Here is a 14,378-nt window from a genome sequence, read left to right on the forward strand (position 1 = left end):
GACGTACAAAAAGTGCATTTCATGGTCATAGACAACTGCTAAACACAGGTTCAGTAAGGTACAATACTTATTTTGTACAGCTATTTCTAGCCAAGAACACAGTTTAGTTCACACAGTGAACACTATTCAGACCTAACCTCTGCAAAGCCAACTAGGCAGAAGAATAATAAGCTACAGCATTAGGACAAGGGGGATCACAGAAGCTCTGTGATCCCTAACAATTCTAAACAATTTAGTTTGAAAGAATGTGTTTGATATGGCCTTTTTATTTTACTAAATTTCCCTAAATGTGTTGTTTTAGCCCTAGATGCTGATTTCTTTACCGTGACTTGTTCTAACGTCTGCTTGAAAGAGAAAGTGCTGATGTACGTTGGATAAGTAGATATAGGCTATCGTTTTCTTATAAAATGTAGTCGATAAAAATAGTAGCCTTGGCTATCCTACTTTGAGACATGTTTTTAAAAAAAGGCTTGTTATTTCATTGAAAACAAACAGCAACACTTGACAGTGATGTTCGATTATTATCCATGTACTGTCCATATTTCATATTTCCACACCCACTTTCCTCACCAGAGACTCCTCATTCGCTACAGCAAGAAGAACGAACTATTCTTGTGTCGTTCGCGACGGGGCGGGGCGACATAGCTCAGGAGGTAAGACCGATTGTCTGGCAGTCGGAGGGTTGCTAGTTCAAACCCCGCCCTGGGCATGTCGAAGTGTCCTTGAGCAAGACACCTAATCCCTAACTGCTCTGGCGAATGAGATGCATCAATTGTAAAGCGCTTTGGATAAAAGCGCTATATAAATGCAGTCCATTTACCATTACGATTCGGGCAAAAGTACTGTTGTGTCGTTCGCGAACGATTCGGGCAAGTGTACTGTTGTTCGCGAACGATTCGGGGCGGGCGTAGTACGTTCAGTGAACGAATCACTGAACTGCGAACGATAGTCAGTCAGTGAACTACCAACGACACATCACTAGTGAAACTGAAAGTGTTTCAAACTCAGGCGCTGTTATAAAGACGCATAAGAAAGAAGACCGAACGTATTTTAATAAAAGAACGCAGTAAGTAACCTGTTGATGAGTGGGATGGACAGAATAGACGCTAAATGTGAAGGGGTATGGGGAGAAATGGGAATCTGTATCATAATAACACGCTTAATTCAGTAAAACAAAACAATAAAATAGCGCGAGGTGTAGGCTAATCGGGCTATTTACGTAATCTGATTATTTCCATATTCCTCAATTGGTACAACAAAAACAGAACAAAAAGTAGCCTAATTTAAAAAATAACCCTGAACAATTTTTACGTTTAATAAACGTGTAATAATGTATTTTGATATCTTATGACCATTTTTACCTCGCTCGATATTACGTATTTGCGATCCAAACTGAACTGGTTTCACTTCATTCCAGTCGTAACTACTTAGTCACCCCATGTCTTTCTCACTGAATCCTGTTGTCGCCTGTTTACTTCGCATTACATCCAATAGCATTAAATTCAGCAACTACTTCAGTAACAAGAATTTAACTGAATTGCGGCTGCATTAAGCAACGATGTCGTTGCTTTTGTATCACAAGATAGCTGTAAAACACACGTAGGCCTAAAACAAACAAAACGAGTAGGAGGAGCCCATAGATATAACTAGACCAGCATATTTAACTAGACAGGCAGGCACGCCTTCAGCCAACCCAGGAACCAGCGTTTTCCATTCTCCGTGAAGGTCGTAAACTCCAGTGGTTACCCGAGGAATTGCAGTTACGTAAGCCTCCGGTGCCAAAAAGCAATTTCCCCATTGAAGTCCATTCAAAACTACGAATTTACCCCGGCCAAATTAAATTATTTTGTACATAACTTTTTTGCTCAAAAAATTTCTTCACTTTTGTTCACACATTAAAATGTTATCAGTTGTAGTATTTCTGTCTTTGTATAATGATGGTGATGATGATGACGAGTAATCACATATGAAAAATAAATAGGCCAACATACATTTAAAATGTATGATTCAAATGAGGCTGATAAATTGAAGTGGTGATGATGATGATAAACATGACATTTACAGAGATGAGGATTGTAGAATAACACATAAATCTGATTTATCAAGATTTCACATATTTTGTTTTTTTTCCAATTTATTTATTATTTCATGGCTAACTCGTAGTTCAGTGCGCTCAGTATTGCGCAAACAATGTGCCTGTGTGCTGTGATAGACCGACCATCGCCATTGGCTACAGGAGTTTGTAAATACCGCCGTTTATCTGTCTGAAGTGTGAGTGTATTTTATTTGGATTTCAGAAATATAAATGAGATGTAAATTATACGGATGCAAAAGCAATAGTTTACATTTTTTAGGCAATTTTTAGTTAGCCTGCTAGCCAGTGTAATAAGTTAAAGGTTTGCTTGAGTCCTAGAGGGAACTTGGGGTCTGTCACTCATCCAAAGGTCCCATAAGCAAATGTACTACCCAGTGAGCTATTAGGGAAAAGATGCAAAGGTCAGCATCATGTTTACGCACTTCCATATATGTCAATTTTGCGTGTGTATCCAGTGTTTTTATTGGCAGATGTACCTAAATGTCCAATGGGGAAACATATTTTTTTGTGGGCCTTTGTGATGATGTAAAGAGAAGAAAAAGAATAAGGAAAAAAACACGAAATCCCCTATGTTTGGGCTTTGTTGTGTGAACGTGTGAAGTTGTTTGTGAATTCTATCTGTTTAAATGGGGTCAGAAGGTACAGAAATGAATGTTTTTAAGGGCTGGGAGTCTGTGGTCATTTCAGTTATTTCTGTAGGGAACCATGAAAAGTGCCAAACCGTCAGTGCTGTATAGGTAAGGGGCATGCTGCCCTGCCAAGGCATACCTGCCATCCCAATGTTGCCTAATTTTTTGGTGTAATTTTATATACGAAACACGACAACTGGGATATTGGCATGAACTGTTGCAAGCTTGGGTGAGGTCAGGTATTACGGGTTATCAGGTAATATGGGACAATTTAAGTCTTGTTTATTTCTTGGTCTGAACAATGTCAATACCAGCTGTTGTCAACTGAGCCTGGAAGAGCCATTCCAGTAGAAGAAAGAAATATTTTGTTGATATTAATTATTATTGTGTATTAGTGATTTTTTTAATGTACCTTTGGTTATATTATATATATATTTCCCATGTAGAACATTATAGATGTATCAGATAACTACCTCAAACATTTGCTCCCCCACTTTAATAAGGACCATACGTTTCACTTCCGCTTTTGTAGTAGGAAGCTATCGAGCCGAGGGCACACGCTAGCCTTTGACTATGTCTTTATTTTTGTTTTGTACAGTTTTAAATCCCTTCAGTAAATAGTTAAAAGGAAGAACTTGGATTCAAGAGTCTCTTTGAGTCACGCATCAACTATATGCTTGAATTCAATAGCTTAAGGGGGCATTTTGAACAACTAGAAGGAGCCACACTTTCAGAGCTCTTGCACAGAAACCTTATGATCTAAATCCCGTGACTTTATGGTCATGACATCACAACAGAGGGGTAAGTAAGCATTAAACAGGAAGCTCATCCAGCAGAGCACATGGTGCAGTCAATGGCATAGGATTTTGCTTACTTTGATATTAAAATGATAAAATTGTCATAAATTATTCAGTGAAATCTATTATAATGTAAACATGAATGGGATGCACAGTTGCAACAAAATGAATAAAAAGCTACTAATTTTGTGTGCAATTTTTATTTAACAGTCATTTTTTAAGTTGTCCCATATTCCCTAACATAGAAACATAATTGTAGAATATGGGACACCTTTTGAAGCTTTTACAATGGAAGAAATACAAGTTATAATGTGGAACTCTTGTGCTTATTACATACAGTCATGCTGGGCTCTGGTTCCTGCAATAATGTTATTTTCAAATTAGTTTTGAAGTCGGGGGTCAGAATAATCTGAATGAGATGGGGCCTGCCTCTCATCAAGAAGGTGAAGTCCCCTTCTGTACCAAAAAAAAAATCCAAAGTTTTTTTTGGAGGTGACTATATAGGTCATGTTTAGGTCCCATTTAAGTTCCTGATTGCTTCCTGTCAGCAATGCGGTGTATTGTGTGTGTGTGTGTTGTGTGTGTTTGTGTATGTGTGTGTCTGTTAGAATGTGTGTATGTGTGTTCAGTATGTTCTTATTTTTGTGTGTTTACAGGTTGGGTAAGAACCCACATGTGGTTTAAACTGGTCTGATGTGTTCCGGTCTCCTGAGGTAGGGGGCGCTGCTCATAAAATGAGTCTCTCAGGAAAGCCAGAGAATAAAGGAGAAACCCACAGCACTGACAGAAAGAGGTATAAATGCACGAATCAGATATTTAACATGATATGAGTTAGAGCTGCAGTAAGAGGATGAGTTTAACTGGAAGCTCGGTCTCTATGTGATGTGAGTTAGAGCTGCAGTAAGAGGATGAGTTTAACTGGAAGCTCTGTATGTGCTGTGAGTTAGAGCTGCAGTAAGAGGATGAGTTTAACTGGAAGCTCTGTCTCCATATTTTTTGTTCATAGAGTCCAGGTAGAAAGATCAGGGTCACCTGCACCCAGCTATGTGTCTGTGAAGAGTGACAGTTCTATGGATTATCCATTCAACCTCAAAGGAGAGTCCACAGGTGATCAAAGGTAATGAAACAGGTTCAAAATTACACAACTGTTTATTTATGATTCATTGTCACTGGCATGTTTTGGGTGTAGTTGTCTGTTTTACAACACACACATGTAAAAGGGGTGTGTTATTCTACATTCAGGTGTAAATGGGGTGTGTTATTCTACATTCAGGTGTAAATGGGGTCTGTTATTGCACATTCAGGTGTAAATGAGTTGTGTTATTCTACATGGAGGTGTAAATGGTGTGTGTTAATCCACATTTAGGTGTTAGTGGGGTGTGTTGTTCTACATTCAGGTGTAAATGGGGTGTGTTATTCTACATTCAGGTGTAAATGGAGTGTGTTATTCTACATTCAGGTGTAAATGGGGTGTGTTATTCCACATTCAGGTGTAGGTGAGGCGTATTATGCCATATTCAGATGTGCTGTGAGTTAGAGCTGCAGTAAGAGGATGAGTTTAACTGGAAGCTCTGTCTCCATGTGCTGTGAGTTAGAGCTGCTGTATGAGGATGAGTTTAACTGGAAGCTCTGTCTATGTGATGTGAGTTAGAGCTGCAGTAAGAGGATGATTTTAACTGGAAGCTCTGTCTATGTGATGTGAGTTAGAGCTGCAGTTGGAGAATGGGTTTAATTGGAAGCTCTGTCTCCATATTTGTTTTTCACAGGGTCCAGGTAGAAAGATCAGGGTCACCTGCACCCAGCTGTGTGTCTGTGAAGAGTGAAAGTTCAATGGATTATCCATTCAACCTCAAAGGAGAGTCCACAGGTGATCAAAGGTAATGAAACAGGTTCAATACTACAGAACTGTTTAATTATGATTCATTGTCACTGGCATGTTTTAGGTGTAGTGTTCTGTTTTACAACACATTTAGGCGTAAATGGGGTGTGATATTCTACATTTAGGCGTAAATGGGGTGTGTTATTCTAAATTCAGGTGTAAATGGGGTGTGTTATTCTACATTCGGGTGTAAATAGGGTGTGTTATTCTACATTCAGGTGTAAATGGGGTGTGTTTTTGCACATTCAGGTGTAGGTGAGGTGTATTATGGCTTATTCAGATGTGCTGTGAGTTAGAGCTGCAGTAAGAGAATGAGTTTAACTGGAAGCTCTGTCTCCATGTGCTGTGAGTTAGAGCTGCAGTAAGAGAATGAGTTTAACTGGAAGCTCTGTCTCCATGTGCTGTGAGTTAAAGCTGCAGTAAGAGGATGAGTTTCACTGGAAGCTCTGTCTCCATGTGCTGTGAGTTAAAGCTGCAGTAAGAGGATGAGTTTCACTGGAAGCTCTGTCTCTATGTACTGTGAGTTAAAGCTGCAGTAAGAGGATGAGTTTAACTGGAAGCTCTGTCTCCATGTGCTGTGAGTTAGAGCTGCAGTAAGAGGATGAGTTTAACTGGAAGCTCTTTCTTCATGTGCTGTGAGTTAGAGCTGCAGTAAGAGAATGGGTTTAACTGAATGTTCTTTCTCTGTGTTTTTTTCATAGAGTCCAGGTAGAAAGATCAGGGTCACCTGCACCCAGCTATGTGTCTATGAAGAGTGACAGTTCTATGGATTATCCATTCAACCTCAAAGGAGAGTCCACAGGTGATCAAAGGTAATGAAACAGGTTCAAAATTGCACAACTGTTTAATTATGATTCATCATCACTGGCATGTTTTAGGTGTAATTGGCTGTATTACAACACATACACATGTAAATAGGGTGTGTTATTCTACATTCAGGTGTAAATGGGGTGTGTTGTTCTACATTCAAGTGGAAATGGGGTGTGTTCTTCAACATTCAGGTGTAAATGGGGTGTGTTATTCTAAATTCAGGTGTAAATGGGGTGTGTTATTCTAAATTCAGGTGTAAATGGGGTGTGTTATTCTACATTCGGGTGTAAATAGGGTGTGTTATTCTACATTCAGGTGTAAATGGGGTGTGTTTTTGCACATTCAGGTGTAGGTGAGGTGTATTATGGCTTATTCAGATGTGCTGTGAGTTAGAGCTGCAGTAAGAGGATGAGTTTAACTGGAAGCTCTGTCTCTATGTGCTGTGAGTTAAAGCTGCAGTAAGAGGATGAGTTTAACTGGAAGCTCTGTCTCCATGTGCTGTGAGTTAGAGCTGCAGTAAGAGGATGAGTTTAACTGGAAGCTCTGTCTCCATGTGCTGTGAGTTAGAGCTGCAGTAAGAGGATGAGTTTAACTGGAAGCTCTTTCTCTATGTGCTGTGAGTTTGAACCGCAGTAAGAAGATGAGTTTAACTGGAAGCTCTGTCTCCATTTTCTTTTTCACAGGGTCCAGGTAGAAAGATCAGGGTCACCTGCACCCAGCTATGTGTCTGTGAAGAGTGACAGTTCTATGGATTATCCTTTCAACCTCAAAGGAGAGTCCACAGGTGATCAAAGGTAATGAAACAGGTTCAATACTACAGAACTGTTTAATTATGATTCATTGTCACTGGCATGTTTTAGGTGTAGTGTTCTGTTTTACAACACATTTAGGCGTAAATGGGGTGTGTTATTCTACATTCAGGTGTAAATGGGTGTGTTATTGCACATTCAGGTGTAAATGGGGTGTGTTATTGCACATTCAGGTGTTAATGGGGTGTGTTATTCTACATTCAGGTGTAAATGAGTGTGTTATTGCACATTCAGGTGTAAATGGGCTGTGTTTTTGCACATTCAGGTGTAAATGGGGTGTGTTATTCTACATTCAGGTGTAGGTGCGGTATATTCTTGTGAGGGAGTTGGAGTTTTGGGAGACCAACCGCGACTGAACAGGGGGGTTCTTTAAGCTATTAACCAGAGGTAAAATAGCCACAAAGTCTCAAGAGACAAGGGGAAGGAAAAAAATACTCCTTAGGGAGAGTATCCCAAAGAAAAGCTCTACACAACCCACGTACTGGGTAAAAAAGAACTAAGGCTTAAGGAGTATGAAAATAAAACAAAACTGCCGGAGCAGAAAACGGGGCAACTCAAAGAAAACAGACCTCGAACCGAGGCTGAAAAAGTAAAACCCTAAAGAAAGAATACTGAGCTTAGATTGTGGCACTGACTTGTTGCCAACAATCTAAAAAAGCTAAAGACTGTTGTGCTAATTTTATAGCCACAACAATCCAATATCGCAACTCAATCCTTTACCTTTACCTTTACCTTTACCTTTACCTTTACCTTTACCTTTACCTTTACCTTTACCTTTACCTTTACCTTTACCTTTACCTTTACCTTTACCTTTACCTCGCTTGACAGAATACCGGCTTTCGTGCAACATAAGTGACACTGAAGCAAAGCTTATCGGCTTGCTCAGGGTTTAAATAGAATGCCAACAGGTGCAAATTGTAAAAAGAAATTTGCACGTGTATAATTTAATCAACTCAATGGCCGTAATAACTGAAGAAAAGGCGCATGAAAAAACCAATGGCCGTAATAACTGAAGAAAAGGCGCAGGTAGGAAAATAAATGGTGGTATCAGCCAAAACCATGACAATTCTGCCATATTCAGATGTGCTGTGAGTTAGAGCTGCAGTAAGAGGATGAGTTTAACTGGAATCTCTGTCTCCATGTGCTGTGAGTTTGAGCTGCAGTTAGAGAATAGGTTTAACTGGATGTTCTGTCTCTGTGTTTTTTTCACAGAGTCCAGGTAGAAAGATCAGGGTCACCTGCACCCAGCTATGTGTCTATGAAGAGTGAAAGTTCAATGGATTATCCTTTCAACCTCAAAGGAGAGTCCACAGGTGATCAAAGGTAATGAAACAGGTTCAAAATTGCACAACTGTTTAATTATGATTCATCATCACTGGCATGTTTTAGGTGTAGTTGTCTGTATTACAACACATACACATGTAAATAGGGTGTGTTATTCTACATTCAGGTGTAAATGGGGTGTGTTCTTCCACATTCAGGCGTAAATGGGGTGTGTTATTCTACATTCAGGTGTAAATGGGGTGTGTTATTCTACATTCATGTGTAAATGGGGTGTGTTTTTGCACATTCAGGTGTAAATGGGGTGTGTTATTGCACATTCAGGTTTAATGGGGTGTGTTTTTGCACATTCAGGTGGAAATGGGGTGTTTGTTAAACATGCTGCAAGAGGATTCATTTTCCTGGAATTTCTGTCTGCATGTGCTGTAAGTCAGAGCTGCATTAAAAGGATGAGTTTCATCGAAGCTGTTTTGTTCACAGGATCCATCAGTCACTGGACTCCAGCTGTTTTGATGATAAGACGTCACAGCTGTTTTTCCCAAAACAGGTGCGAGATCTGCTTTTCCTCATTGTTTTTAATAGGTTATTATATGTTTTCTTCATACAGTTAATTTATTTCAAATCTATGTGATGCATGTGTATATATGTGGCTAATATTGCTCTCAACATTAGTACAGTTTTGCATCGTGATTGTATATTACATAACCACCTACAGTGCAACACCACACTAAAACAATAAACCAGCCTTTTATTTATATATTTCAAGCATGCTTTAAAAAAATTTTGTAATATAATGGGTTAGGCATTGGTCTTGTAACCTAAAGGTTGCAGGTTCGATTTCCCAGTAGTACACTGCCATTGTACCCTTGAGCAAGGTACATAACCTGCATTGCTTCAGTTTATATCCAGCTGTATGATTGGATACAATGTAAAAAGTTGTGTAAGTTCCTCTGGATAAGAGCATCTGCTAAATGCCTGTAATGTAATGTAAAAGAGATTCCTGAGTGGAAACAGCAAGCGAAGCTCCTGGCTGTGCAAAAGAAGTGTTAGCGCTAATGCTAATGAGCTACATTAAGCCCCTAAAAAGACCCCTCTAATCGAGTTATGAAGTGCCTCCTGGCCCTCATTGGCTCGCAGAAAGTCCAGCTTCCTTCTGTTTCGTGGGTTCGAAACATGGCAGCGGAGGAAGTCGCCAAAAAGCGACTTACAAACAAGAAGCATTCAGTTCAGTTTGCATTCACGGCATGGATTGCACAGAGCATCTCCATTATTCTACGGGAAAGCGCGATTCATCACTAGTAGTGTCTCTACAGAGACATCAGTCAGGAGCAAACGTTGTACTCCGTACGTGAGTGTTTGGACCTGTTGCATGTTTGGTGTCTGGAAGTATCTGTCCCTTCTCTGGCCGTCAAAGACATGACACATGCGAGGATCATGATGTTCATTTGAACTATTTCAATAACCATGATACAGAACACCTCTCCATGTGTTTATTTCACACTGATACAGCCCACCTCTCCATGTGTTTATTTCACACTGATACAGCACACCTCTTCGTGTATTTATTTCACACTGATACAGCACACCTTTTCATGTGTGTATTTCACACTGATACAGCAAACCTATCTGTGTGTTTATTTCACACTGATACAGCACACCTTTTCATGTGTGTATTTCACACTGATACAGCCCACCTCTTCATGTGTTCATTTCACACTGATACAGCACACCTTTTCATGTATTCATTTCATACTCTGATACAGCACACCTCTTCATGTGTTTATTTCACACTGATACAGCACACCTCTTAATGTGTTTATTTCACACTGATACAGCACACCTCTTCATGTGTTTATTTCACACTGATACAGCACACCTCTTCATGTGTTTATTTCACACTTTGATACAGCACACCTCTTCATGTGTTTATTTCAGGCTCTCCTACGCACTCTGATGAAGCTGAATAAAGATGAAAAGTTGAAACTGTTTGAGAACCATCTGAGTCAGGATTGTCCAGAATGCTTTGAGAGTCTCTCTGAAGATCCTTGTGCTGTGGATAAGTTTATGATGAGTGAACTGCTCAAGAGTCATAAAATTCAAGACTCCCCAGAATGCACTGAGAGAGAGCAGGTGGATCCTAAGGCCCTGTACATAGTTGAGAAGATGCTGGAGACCTGTGACAATGAGAAGTCTCTGAAGATCACACTCCGCATCCTGAGGAACATGAAGGAGAAGGATCTAGCCAACTCACTGGAGAGAGAGCAGCGCAGTAAGAGTTTTCTCTCGTTGCTACTATGTGTACATTAGAATACTGAAATTAATTGTTAACTTTGTTCTTAATACTCTTATTCATTATTCAGCAATGGTAATTGCAACATTAGCCACTTAGCACACCAAGGAACACCTCTGATTAAGAACCTATTGCTTTAACTACATGAGGTGACTTAAGTGTGTACTGAAGTGCTCTAATTGAATAATTAAGTGCAGGGCAACTGCAAAAACCAGCAGACCCTGTTGCTCTCCAGGACCAGGGTTGGAGACCACAGCTCTATTACTGCAACACTTTATTTTCTGCTTGCACCAACTCAGCCTTGAAGCTAGGACCATAACTACATTTGAGGTCACCAAGGTCATTTATTTTTTTGGGATCCATTTCTAAAACCTAAAAACACTGTTGACTTGAATTGAATAAACATTGTGTAAGAAGTGTGTAACACTGTGTGAGGTATGTAACAAACACTGATGTTTGTAAAAATAATGTGAAAACTAACTGCATAAATATACAGTTTCTTTTTGAAATCTGTAATTCATTATATCTTCTTTTAAATATAATTATTTCTCATATTGCCTCTCTTCAGATGAATTCATAAAAAGAGCCCAGCAGGCACTGAAAACTTATCTGAGGAAGACGTTTGAATGCATATATGAAGGTTTGAACCACCCAACCCTCCTTAATGAGATCTATACCGACCTCTACATCACAGAGGGAGGAGGTGGGGGGGTCAATGATGAACATGAGATCAGACAGATTGAGACGGCCTCCAAGAGACAAACCACACAAGAGACTGCAATTCTCTGCAATGACATCTTTAAGCCTTTACCTGGACAAGAGAAACCCAGAACTGTGCTTACAAAGGGCATCGCTGGCATTGGGAAAACCGTCTCTGTGCAGAAGTTCATTTTGGACTGGGCAGAAGGAAAAGCCAATCAGGACATTGATTTTGTCTTTACTCTTCCTTTTCGAGATCTGAATTTGAAGAAGGAAACAGCATTCAGTCTAATGCAACTTCTGCAGCACTACTTACCGCAACTGAAAAAGATAAAATCATTTGAAGGTGATGAAGTCAAAGTCTTGTTTATCTTTGACGGTCTGGATGAATGTCGACTTCCTCTCAATTTCCAAAGCAATAAAATCTGCTGTGATATGACAAAGGTATTGTCTGTGGATGTGCTGCTGACCAACCTCATTAAGGGTAATCTGTTTCCCTCTGCTCTCCTCTGGATCACCTCCCGACCAGCAGCTGCCAATCAGATCCCTCTTGAGTGTGTCCACCAGGTGACAGAGGTACGAGGGTTCAATGACCCACAGAAGGAGGAGTACTTCAGGAAGAGAATCAGAGATGAAAAACAGGCCAGCAGAATTATCTCACACATAAGGTCATCCAGGAGTCTGTACATCATGTGTCACATACCAGTCTTCTGCTGGATTTCTGCTGTTGTTCTGGAGACAATGCTGGGTGAAACAGAGAGTGGAGATCTGCCTAGAACTCTGACTGAAATGTACACACACTTCCTGCTCATTCAGACCTATGTGAAGAATCAGAAGTATCATGGCACAATTGGGACAAATCCAAAGAAGATGTCAGAGTCAGACAGAGAAAACATAATGAAACTGGGGCAGCTGGCTTTTGTACAGTTGGTAAAGGGCAATCTGATATTCTATGAAGAGGACCTGAGAGAGAGTGGCATTGATGTCACTGAAGCTTCAGTGTACTCTGGGGTGTGCACAGAGATCTTCAAAGAGGAGTATGGGTTGTATCAAGAGAAGGTCTTCTGCTTTGTGCATCTGAGCATTCAGGAGTATCTGGCTGCCTTGTTTGCTTTTTATTCATGCGTAAATGAGAACATAAATGTACTCAGAACAGAAGAATCAAAACCTCACGGTGACAGAGTGCAGATGTCTGAGTTACACAGGAGTGCAGTGGATCAGGCCTTAGAGAGTAAGAATGGACAACTGGACCTTTTCCTCCGATTCCTTCTTGGCCTCTCTCTGGACTCTGTTAAGACTCTCTTAGGAGAACTACTGACACAGACAATAAGCCGATCATCTGTACCAGGCCTACAGACACAGACAGGAAGCCGATCATCTGTACCAGGCCTACAGACACAGACAGGAAGCCGATCATCTGTACCAGACCCACAGACAGGAATAAGATCACCCTTACCAGGCCCAAAGACACAGACAAAACATAGATCATCTGTATCAGACCTACAGACACAAACTGTTCGCAGATCATCTGTACCAGGCCTACAGACACAGACAGGAAGCCGATCATCTGTACCAGACCCACAGACAGGAATAAGATCACCCTTACCAGGCCCAAAGACACAGACAAAACATAGATCATCTGTATCAGACCTACAGACACAAACTGTTCGCAGATCATCTGTACCAGACCTACAGACACAAACAGGACGCAGAACACCTGGGCCACACGCACAGGCACAGACAGAAAGCAGATTGGAGAACATTGAGGAAACAGTCAAGTACATTAAAAAGAAGATCAGTGAAGAATCTTCAGCAGAGAGGATCATCAATTTGTTCCGCTGTCTCAGTGAACTGAATGACAACACTCTGGTGGAGGAAATACAGAATTGCCTGAGATCTAGAAAACTTTTGGATAAAGTGCTAGAACCACACCAATGTTCAGCTCTGGCCTTTGTGTTACTGATGTCAGAGGAGGTCCTGGCTGAGTTTGACTTGAAGACCTACAACACAACAGCAGCAGGTCATCAGAGACTGGTACCAGTAGTCAGAAACTGCAGGAAGGCCATGTGAGTATTATTTAATTCCTAATGTAGATGATTGACAGTTAGAACTGAGAAAATTCTTCACTTGTAATAACCAGGCAAAACAAGGTATATCTACATAAGAAATAGGATTTATTTCTCCAGAAAGAGTCTAGCATTTACACACGACAAATGGTGGACAAGCCCAAACTCAAGAAAGCAGGGGCAGCCCCTACTTTTTATTATCAAAAGGTTTCTTTCTAATAACATACATAATTCTAAATCTGATTGGTACATGGTAATACATAAGTATATAGTAACATTTAACAATTAATTAAATGATTGACTAAGTTTAAAAGCATAGCATGAATACTGAATGATGACTGAAATTAACATCCAGCCTTCAGCATTACAAATGCAAGCTCTAAATTAAAAATAATTATTTAATCTTCATCTAGCATATCCTTTCATAGTCCAAGAGAACATGGTGTTAGAGATGGTTCCTGCCTGGTATGGATAGCAAGGGGGAGGCCAAGCTCACCCGTTTAAACTCCTAGAAATGTATGAGTGAGTGAGTGAGTGAGTGATAATTTTTATCCATTCTTTATTTCTACACTCAACACACCACTGACATTACATAAAAAACAATACACCAAAAAATAAAAAAAACTAACATTAACAAAACCACAAGTCTACCACAAAAAAAAAAAACAGTCAAGTTCGTCCTATTCCATCTGCAAACAGTAATTCCTTTCCTTCCACTGAACATAAGGCACCTTTAAGACACCACACACACTGAAAAACACACAAACTCTCCATTACTTTGTGATACTGAAACTCCATCAACACCCTATGTCTGATCATACCCCTTAGCACAACCACCACATCTTGCCTATCCCCTCCACCAATTGTGTTTTTGCGACTTGTGTAGATTGCCATCTTTGCTTGCCCCAAAATGAAATTAATAAGCTGGCATTTTACTCTTTGCTTTGGCTTATAAGGGAAACCAAGGATAAAAACCTTATTCGTGAAAATTTCCCCTAGTAGCTGAAATAATCCTCCCAAAAA

The 14,378-nt window shown here is 40.1% G+C and overlaps 1 protein-coding gene across 17 annotated transcripts; it reads left to right on the forward strand.

The window, feature by feature from the left end:
* The first annotated feature begins 928 nt into the window (after positions 1-928).
* Positions 929-14,023, forward strand: LOC118212710 (NACHT, LRR and PYD domains-containing protein 3-like). 17 transcript variants are annotated; one of them, XM_035390907.1, is made up of 11 exons: positions 929-1,066; positions 4,178-4,314; positions 4,528-4,638; positions 5,288-5,398; positions 6,102-6,212; positions 6,894-7,004; positions 8,232-8,342; positions 8,781-8,847; positions 10,236-10,569; positions 11,159-12,678; positions 12,829-14,023. In XM_035390907.1, exons 2-11 carry the CDS (start codon positions 4,256-4,258, stop codon positions 13,357-13,359), a joined length of 3,066 nt encoding a protein of 1,021 aa, XP_035246798.1. In that variant the 5' UTR covers positions 929-1,066; positions 4,178-4,255; the 3' UTR covers positions 13,360-14,023. The 17 variants fall into 17 exon arrangements, with proteins under 17 accessions (XP_035246798.1, XP_035246792.1, XP_035246788.1 ...); XM_035390901.1 differs by having other exon boundaries at positions 10,236-10,348; positions 10,436-10,569; positions 11,159-14,023; XM_035390898.1 differs by adding an exon at positions 3,323-3,525 and having other exon boundaries at positions 974-1,066; positions 11,159-14,023.
* The last annotated feature ends 355 nt before the right edge of the window (positions 14,024-14,378 follow it).

This window comes from Anguilla anguilla, chromosome 14 (assembly GCF_013347855.1).
Source record: "Anguilla anguilla isolate fAngAng1 chromosome 14, fAngAng1.pri, whole genome shotgun sequence".
In the NCBI taxonomy this organism is placed as follows: domain Eukaryota; kingdom Metazoa; phylum Chordata; class Actinopteri; order Anguilliformes; family Anguillidae; genus Anguilla; species Anguilla anguilla.